At 27.0% G+C, this 9,326-nt stretch overlaps 1 protein-coding gene and 1 pseudogene across 1 annotated transcript; both read left to right on the top strand.

The window, feature by feature from the left end:
• The first annotated feature begins 407 nt into the window (after positions 1–407).
• LOC107010895 (RNA-binding protein 1-like) lies at positions 408–4,724 on the top strand. The gene is made up of 4 exons (XM_015210154.2): positions 408–728; positions 1,764–2,493; positions 2,761–2,941; positions 4,650–4,724. The coding sequence occupies exons 1-3, from the start codon at positions 501–503 to the stop codon at positions 2,913–2,915; spliced, it is 1,113 nt and encodes a 370-aa protein (XP_015065640.1). The 5' UTR covers positions 408–500; the 3' UTR covers positions 2,916–2,941; positions 4,650–4,724.
• A 1,756-nt stretch (positions 4,725–6,480) lies between these two features.
• On the top strand, positions 6,481–7,921 carry LOC107009987 (annotated as a pseudogene).
• The last annotated feature ends 1,405 nt before the right edge of the window (positions 7,922–9,326 follow it).

Below are 9,326 nucleotides of genomic sequence, written 5' to 3'. Positions count from 1 at the left end.
TTATAATTTTTAAAAAATACATTTTTTGAATTTTTAAACTGATTTGAAGTGGACTTTTATAACAAATTGATCTTATTTGATATATATATTTTTATTTTAAATATCTAATTATTTATAATTTAAAAATTTTAAATTTTATGCTACTGATATGTGTCCTTATTCATTCTCCTATTATATGTAGATTGACTCGAAAAAGTATTTATTTTTTTTTTAAAAAAAAGATCACAAAATTTTCCTTTTTACATAAGTTTTATTGGATTTGGACTTTAAAGCCCGCCTTTTTACCCAGGTTTATTAGGATATTGCCCCAAAATAAGCGGGTTTCCTCGTACTATTAGAAAACCCACAACTATATAAAGATTATAAAATCAATCAAGGGCACTTTCAATCAAACTGCGACTCTTTCATAATCCCTTTTTTTCCTCTCTTCTTCGATTTGTCCGTTTATAAAAGTTAAACTCTTCGAATTTCAGTTTCATAATTATTTCTCATTCCCATCCATGGAGAGTAATTGTGTGCAAGGGAAAATATTTGTTGGGGGAATATCGGCGGAGACAAGTGAAGAAGTACTTACGCAACACTTTAGTCGTTATGGAGAAGTGGTGAAGTCACAGGTAATTAAATATAGAGACACTAATTGTGGAAAAGGCTTTGGTTTTGTTACCTTTGCTGATAATTCTCTTATCGATCAACTTATTCATCAGCAACACATAATCCTTGGAAGAACGGTACTAATACTTCAAACTTTTTAATTTTTCTCTCCAATTTAACTTTTGTTCACTAATAAATATAATTTGATAAATAACTTATTGCATTTTTTTTATATTACAATTTTTTATTTTTTTTTATGTTTGATTACCGTGACGTCACGTCCGTACATAAAATTTCAATTTCATGTTAGTTTTTTTCTTCTTCATGTTTTACAATGAAATCTGCATAAGCACGTGAATTTTTGTGTATTTTTTTTAAATACAAACATCCTTGGCTTTCGATTGCTTTAAAGGTTCTTAACTATATATTATCAGATTTAGTTCTTAATTAAAATCAATAAATATATAATTAAGGGATTAAACTTAATAAAATTTGAGATAGTAAAAGACCAAATCTGTGTAGTGTAGTTGAGAAATTATTTTATACTATTCAAATAGTTCAGTTTTCTCTCTGTTTGCCCTATGGGTTAATTAAGTAATTCGAAATATTAGCCTAAACATTTCTCAAAAATCTACGAACTTGAAAAAAAAGAAAAACATTCATGGATTTTGGATAAGTACAAATAAATCCGGAAATTAATCAACAGAAACTAACTTCAAACTGAATTCAATTCTCTTAAATTATGTTCATTTACTATATAGAAAATATTCTTATGCATAGAAAATCCCTGTTGTTGAAAGAAAAAAAGGGGAATTAAGAAGTTTTAAGTTCAAAGTTTTTTATTTTTTAAAAATAGAATTGTGAGAAAACCTTTCCAAAAAAGTTTATTTTACATTAAAAAGAAGGCCTGACGGCCAAAAAGCAATTTAAAACCTTTTTTGATCGAGTGCGTGTGTGAAAAGGTTTTACAAGGAGGATGGGGTTTTTTTTAGTTCACAAAATTAAGAATTTAATAAGTAAAACTTTTAATCAATGAACAGATATAAGAACTTAATTTATAATCAATTTTGTATATTTCTTCCCTTATACTATTTTTAAAAAATTTGTGTATAGCTATATTAGTTGAGCTACCATATTGATATGTGCTTCGTGTTTGATGATTATTATTGTAGGTTGATGTTAAATTAGCGATACCTAAAGGTGCAAGCGGTCAATGCCAACTTGGTTCAGAATGTCCAAATTTTCAAAGACAAGATAGCAATAACAACAGAAGAAAGATTTTTGTTGGTGGATTGCCTCTTAATTTGTCGGAAGAAGAATTTAAAACGTACTTTGAAAAATTTGGAACAATTTCACAAGTTAACCTTATCTCCGACAAAGAAACCAAAACGCCTCGAGGATTTGGGTTTGTTACTTATGATTCAGAAGAATCTGTAACACATGCATTGCAAGAGAAACTTCACTGGTTGATAAATAAATATGTTGAGGTAAAAAAAGCAGAGCCAAGGGAACGGAGAGTTATCAATAGTAATTATCATAATTTTTACCCTGGCTATGGAATGTGGCAAATTTATGATTGTAATAATGAAATTTTTGCCCCTCAGTACTGCCATAATCATACTATGGTACCTACTAATTGGACTAGTTCGTTTAATCATTTGGGTACAAATCAATTTGTTCATCCGCAACCTATTGTACCATATTTTACCCCTACATATCCAGTCAACTACTATGGTTCAACGCATAGGTATCCAGTTAACTGCTACTGTTCAACACATAATCAAGTGGATCATAATAGGGGCTCTTACTCAACCTTTGCTCAGAATAATGTGATAAATGAAGAGAATGACCAAGAATGCAATAATACCGAGGTTCAACTTGTTGGAGATGGTTCACTTCCAGGTAATTTAGTTTTCAACTACTCTATTGGATTTACGTATGAGTTTATATAGTATTTCATTAAAAAGTTTATAAGGTAATTATAAATTTATCTTTATAATAAGTATCTACTCGAGTTTATATAATAATGTTTGACTATATATAAAATTTAAGAATGAAAGGAAGATGTTTGAAAATTATATATAGTCTGGAAGCAAGTCATATATATTTTTGTGGTATATTTTAAAGCCTTTGAAAGTACACTATATGATTAGTTTATTTGTGATGTAGCTAATGAGAGTGCAAAGTCACTAGAGAAAGAAACAGATAATGGTGGTGAAAAAGATGACTTGAAGAAAATTCTCCATGATAATACGAAAGAAAATAATGATGAAATAGATCACTTGGTGAAAATTCTCCAGGTCAATTCTGAAGATGACACCTAAAGTACAGAAAATTAATGGAGTTTCAAGTAAGTGTTCCAATTTTGTTTAGTTTACTACTATGAGTTGGTATTTATAATTCTCTCTCTATTTACTTTTGCTTGTCATCTTTTGAATTTGTCGTCTCAATTGAGAAAAATGATTGACATGACTATTTTATCACATTATTCCTATTCATGAACGTTTAGTACTATAAAATGCTAAGAGTAAAACATATAGAAAATAATTGTTTTTCTTTCATTTGTGAAAAATGATAGATAAAAATAAAAATATATTTTGGAATAGTGAATAAAACAAATAAAAATAGAGAAAGTATTCGCTACTGTAATTGATTTCCCTCAAATAGATACATAACTGCAAATCAAAGATGATAAGTAGGTACCAATATGAGTTATAGTATGATGATGAGACCGCTTTATTTTTAACCAAGTATGTCAAATTTGAGCCCTAATTATTAACTAGGGCTTGAGGGAATTTTTATTTTTTTCCAAGTGATTGCTAATGTTAATTAACTAAAATAATTTAAAAAACAAGCGATGTGTTTGTTTTTCTTTTCCACAGCAAAACAGTACTCTCGCTGGTCTATATATTAAGTGATTATTGAGATTATAGTTAATTATTCAAAGTTTAAGGAAAGCGTTAGAGAACTTTTTTATTTACTTTTCATTTAATAAAGTCCTTACATATTTTATATTTTCTAATAGAATAATTTGAAAATAATTAAAATTATAATAGTTAAAAATAGATTTTAAATATTTTTCTTATCGTTATATTAAAATTCAACAATTCACTCATAAATAAAGTATATATTTATTAATATGATGTAATTAGTTCTGAATATGTATAGACTAAATTATTATTCGTTCATATTATTTTACTACTATATATAGCAGCTCTTGATCGACATACTTGCTTGTCGATTAAGGGATAATTTTGGTATATTACAAATTAAGAGCTTTGACTGACTTGTAATCAAAGCTGTTATGATTGTATTAGTTTATTCTTGGACAAAACATGTACATTTATTTACTTATTTGCCCTATAAAAAAGGTGGCCACTATTTTTTGACTCTGTAGACCCCACATGTTGCAAATATAAAAAACATTTTTCAAGGTGTTACTGTGTGTGTATATATATATATATATATATATATATATATACACATATATATATTGATAATGTTTTTCAAAAAATTATATTTTTGGCCTAATCTATCCATAAGGGATGTTAGCTAAATGAGTTGGTCTATTAGTTAATGTAACCCTAAACCCTAACTAAGTCTATGTAAACATCATTAAAAGAGTTTGAAAAACAACTCCAAATCATCAAGAAAACGAAGAGAATTAGTTATTTGGCAGTTCACAATTTGTTTGGGTGATTTTGATAAATAATTTGTATTTGTGATTTTATGATCTTGAATTTGTGAGGTTTTTAATATTCTTTTCATTGTTTTTATTGTAATTTAAAATTTGATCTTTTGNAATATTTTAAAAAAATTGAGTGACTTTCTCACAAAATATCTTTTGTATTCCTTGAATTCAAACATATGGAGTTATATATATTAAAATAATTTAAATATTTAAAAAATATATTAAAATTTTGTTTATTTTTTAAAATTTATCTATATCACATAAATTGAAATAGAATGAACAATATATATTCAAGCCTGGCACATACATCTTTTTTCAACTTATCATTATAAGGTAATAACACATTGTCTAATTATTTTTTTTGCAGGGTGCATTTGATAGAGTATTTGAGAAAATGTTATTTATCTTTGGGTTAAGACTCAAAGTCATTTTTGAATTTTCATATGAAACATTAATAGTTTCTCATGTTTGCAATAATGATGCACTTTTGGTCTCCTTCACAATTTTGTCTATTTTTAACATTGATTTTATTCATAATTTACGTATGAAATGCTTAATCGTCATTTTATATATTTAGTAGAAATAATAACTCAGTGCGAGAGATTGTGACAAGAAAAACACCTTATTTTATTTCGTAGAAATCGTATTATAGGTAAAGTCGAAAGGTTCATCACGATTCACGACGATTTCATGTACAATAATATAAATTTTTCTTTTCTTGCAATGTCATATGTTAAAATGTTCTTAGTTTAGCTGCAGTTATACTTATATTGAACAAAACAAGGTATTTTTCTTCTCACCTTCTCTCACATAAAATTATTTTTTCTACTGAATATATAAAAGACGATGAAACATTCCTTACACAAAATTATGAACAATATTAATGTTAAAAAATAGGCAAAAGTTTAGGGGAGGACAAAAAATGCATCAATGTTGCAAACATGAGGGACTTCTCTCGAATATTTTACTTTTATGATGTTGTACATAACTTGCCAAACTTGACCAACTTTAATCGAAAAGAAGTCTAAATAGTCTTTTATCTTTCCGTTGAGATTCGAAGTCATTTTGTATTATATTTTTACATGAAGCATTAATGATTTTTCGTATTTGTAATATTAATGCATTTTTAGTCCTCTCTTAATTTTTTTTTTTGTCTATTTTAACATTAATTTGGCCCACAGTTTACTATGTATAATTACTGTGACGTGATGTTAATACATAACAACATAACTTGCCAAATTTGACCAACTTTAATCGAAAAAAAGTTCAAAACAGTCTTTTATCTTTCCGTTAAGGTTTAAAGTCATTTTGTATTATATTTTTACATGAAGTATTAATCGTTTCTCATATTGTAATATTGATGCATTTTTAGTCCTCTCTTAATTATTATTTTTTGTCTATTTTAACATTGATTTGGTCCACAGTTTATTATGCATAATTACCGTGACGTGATGTTCAATTTAATGTTTTCTATTTAAATTTTATTTTTAAAAGAGAAGTTTTACAATGAAATCAGCATTAGCACGTAATCTTTTATGTATTTTCAAATACAAAGTTTAGATCTTCAAAATACCTTTATTGCCCTTGGCTTTCGTGGTTGAACATGGTTCCTGAATTATTGGAGTAGGTCAAAACTAGTTTCTTAACTAAATAGTATCACATTTAGTCTTTTTAACTAAAATTGTTAAGTATATACTTAAGGAATCAAATTTGGTAAAGTTCAAAATAGTTAAAAGAATAAATTCGATAAATATATAATTAAAGAGGCTATTTAAAACTATTCAAATAGTTCAGATCGCGTTTTTTCTTTGTTTTCCTCTGGGTTAATTAAGTATTTCGAAATATTAGCGTAAACAATTTTGCATAAATCTACAAACTTAAAAAAGAAAAACAAATTATGAATTAGTACAAACCAAATAAATCAACAAAAACTAACTTAAAACTTGAATTCAATTCTCTTAAATTATGTTCATTTACTATATAGAAAATATTCTTATGCATTGAAAATCTCCTTTGTTGTAAGAAAAAAAGGGAAATTAAAAAGTTTTAATTTCAAAGTTTTTTAATTAAGTTTTTTTTTTTTTATAGAATTGTAAGAAAACCTTTCCAAAAAAGTTATTTTACATAAAAAAGGCCTGACGGCCAAAAAGCAATTAAAAACATTTTTGTGCGTGTGTGAAAAAGGATTTACAAGGAGGATGCTTATTTATTTTTTAATTCACAAAATTAAGAATTTAATAGGTAAAACTTTTAATCAATGAAAAGATATAAGAACTTAATTTTTAATCAATTTTGTATATTTCTTGTCTTATAATATTTTGGTTTATTTTTTAATCTATCAGAAATAAGTAATAACTACTTGTAATATCTCCTATTCTCCTTACACTCCAAAACTCACTTTTATGTTGTTGTTATTAATAAAAAATTTGTGTATAACTATATTAGTTTAGTGACCTATTGATATGTGCTTTGTGTTTGATGATTATTATTGTAGGTTGTTGTTAAATTGGTGATACCTAAAGGTGCAAGCGGTTAATGTCAACATGGTCCAGAATGTCTAAATTTTCAAAGACAAGAAAACAATAGCAAAATTAACAGAAGAAAGATTTTCGTTGGTGGACTGCCTCTTAATTTATCGGAAGAAGATTTAAAACATATTTTGAAAAATTTGGAATAATTTCACAAATTAACCTTATCTTCGACAAAGAACCAAAACGCCCCGAGGATTTGGGTTTGTTACGTATGATTCAGAAGAATCTGTAATATATGTATTGCAAGAGAAACTTCACTGGTTGATAAATAAATATGTTGAGGTAAAAAAAGCAGAGCCAAGGGAACGGAGAGTTATCAATAGTAATTATCTTAAATTTTACCCTGGCTATGGAATGTGGCAAATTTATGATTGTGATAATGGAATTTTTGCCCCTCATAATTGCCACAATCATACTATGGTACCTAATAATTGGACTAGTTCGTTTAATCATTCGGGTACAAATTTATTTGTCCCCCCACAACCTGTTGTATTATATTTTATTTCTACATATTCGTCAACTGCTACAGTTCAACGCATAATCAAGTGGATCATAATAGGGGCTCTTACTTAACTTTTATTCAAAATAATGTGATAAATGAAGGGAATATCCAAGAATGCAATATTATTGAGGTTCAACTTGTTGGAAATGGTTCAGTTCCAGGTAATTTAGTTTTCATCTTCTCTATTGAATTTTTTTTATTACTCAATTGGATTTACTTGTGAGTTTTATGTAATATTTTAAAAAAAAAGAGTTTATAAGGTAATTATAAATTTATCTTTATAATAAGTATCAATTTGAAATTATGTAATAATGTTTGATTGGGTATAAAATTTAAGAATGAAAGGAAAACGTTTGAAACTTATATACAGTGTAGTAACACGTCATATATAATTGTGTGGTACATTCTAAAGCCTTTGAAATTACACTACATGATTAGTTTATTTGTGATGTAGCTAATGAGAGTACAACGTCACTAGAGAAAGAAATATAAACTCGAGAAAAAGATGACTTGGAGAAAAATTTTCATGACAATACAAAAGAAAATAATGGTGAAAAAGAACACTTGGTGAAAATTCTTCAGATCAATTCTGAAGATGACACCTAAAGTACATAGAATTAATAGAGTTTCAAGTAAGTCTTACAATTTTGTTCAGTTTACTACTACGAGTTGATATTTATAATATTCTCGATTTACTTTTACTTGTCAAATTTAAATTTTTCACCTCAATTAGAAAAATGATTGACAGGACTATTTTATCGCATTATTTCTATTAATGGATGTTTAGTACTACTAAATGCTAAGAGTAAAACATATAAAAAATAATTATTTTTCTTTGATATGTGAAAAATGATATGTAAAATAAAAAATATTTTTAAAATAGTGAATAAATAAAAATTATGAAAGTATTTACTACTTTAATTGATTTCCCTTCAAGCTCTCAAATAGATACATATGTGCAAATTAAAGATGATAAGTAGGTACCAATATGGGTAATAGTGTGGTGGTGCGATCGCTCTATCCTTTATCAAAGGTCTTGAGTATGAGTCCTAATTACTAACTAGCGCTTAGGGGAATCTTTATTTCTTTCAAAGTGATTTCCAAACCTTATTACTATGTTGTAAGTTTAGCTAAGATAACAAAAAGAATGAGCGACGTATTTTTTTTCTTTTCCACATAAATAGAGTACTCTCTTTGGTCTATATTATATAAAGTAAATTGTTCATATTATAGTTCAAAATAAGTTAATTATTCAAAGTATAAGAAATATTGAAAATTTTTTAAATATTATTTTTCATTTAATAAGGTCGTTCGATGTTTTATATTTTCTAGTGGAATAATTTAAAAATAGTTAAAATTATAGTAAAAAATAATATTTAAATATTTTTCTTAAAAAATATATCAAAACTCAACAATTCACATATAAACGTAGCATATATTGATTAATAGGCTGCAAGTAGTCCTGAATATGCATAGAGTAAATCATTATTTGTACATATGATTAGAATAAAATCAATCATGCTCATTTCTCGTGACTTGTGCTAAAAAAGATTCATTTAATTTTAGCTTTTCTTATATTTTTAAGTTACTGATTTGTCAAACTCTGTTATTTCTCTTTCTCGATCTGTATTTTGATTCTTTTTGTTTTTAACTTATCATTCTAAGTAGGGATAATACCCAATTACCCCCCTAGCCTATACCCAAAATCCCTACGACACACCTTATCTTTGATGAGGTCCTATTACCCCCTCCAACTTGTTTTTTAAGTAATATACTACCCCTTGCGTGCCTACGTGGCAAAAATAATCTGCAAGGTCCATTTGTTTGTTGAACAAGCGCCGGGACCCACTTTTCACTTTTCGATAAAGTGACTTTACACTTCCCTAGTCTGGCGTTTACTCTTTTCCAAATTCATTTTACCAAAAAAGTAGATGAAGATAGAGGGAATGTGTTTGCATGTGTGATTTCAAAGCTAAGAAATTAGATTTCCAGTCAAAATTTGATTTTCGTT

Source organism: Solanum pennellii, chromosome 2, assembly GCF_001406875.1.
Source record: "Solanum pennellii chromosome 2, SPENNV200".
In the NCBI taxonomy this organism is placed as follows: Eukaryota; Viridiplantae; Streptophyta; class Magnoliopsida; order Solanales; family Solanaceae; genus Solanum; species Solanum pennellii.
This window is presented reverse-complemented; position numbering and strand designations above follow the sequence as displayed.

What these genes read in the sequence shown, in the direction of transcription:
- LOC107010895 (XM_015210154.2), top strand. Translation starts at nt 501, where the DNA reads ATGGAGAGTAATTGTGTGCAAGGGAAAATATTTGTTGGGGGAATATCG. An exon ending in ACATAATCCTTGGAAGAACG is followed by an intron (nt 729 to 1,763) that starts GTACTAATACTT and finishes TTATTATTGTAG; the next exon opens with GTTGATGTTAAATTAGCGAT. An exon ending in TGGAGATGGTTCACTTCCAG is followed by an intron (nt 2,494 to 2,760) that starts GTAATTTAGTTT and finishes TTTGTGATGTAG; the next exon opens with CTAATGAGAGTGCAAAGTCA.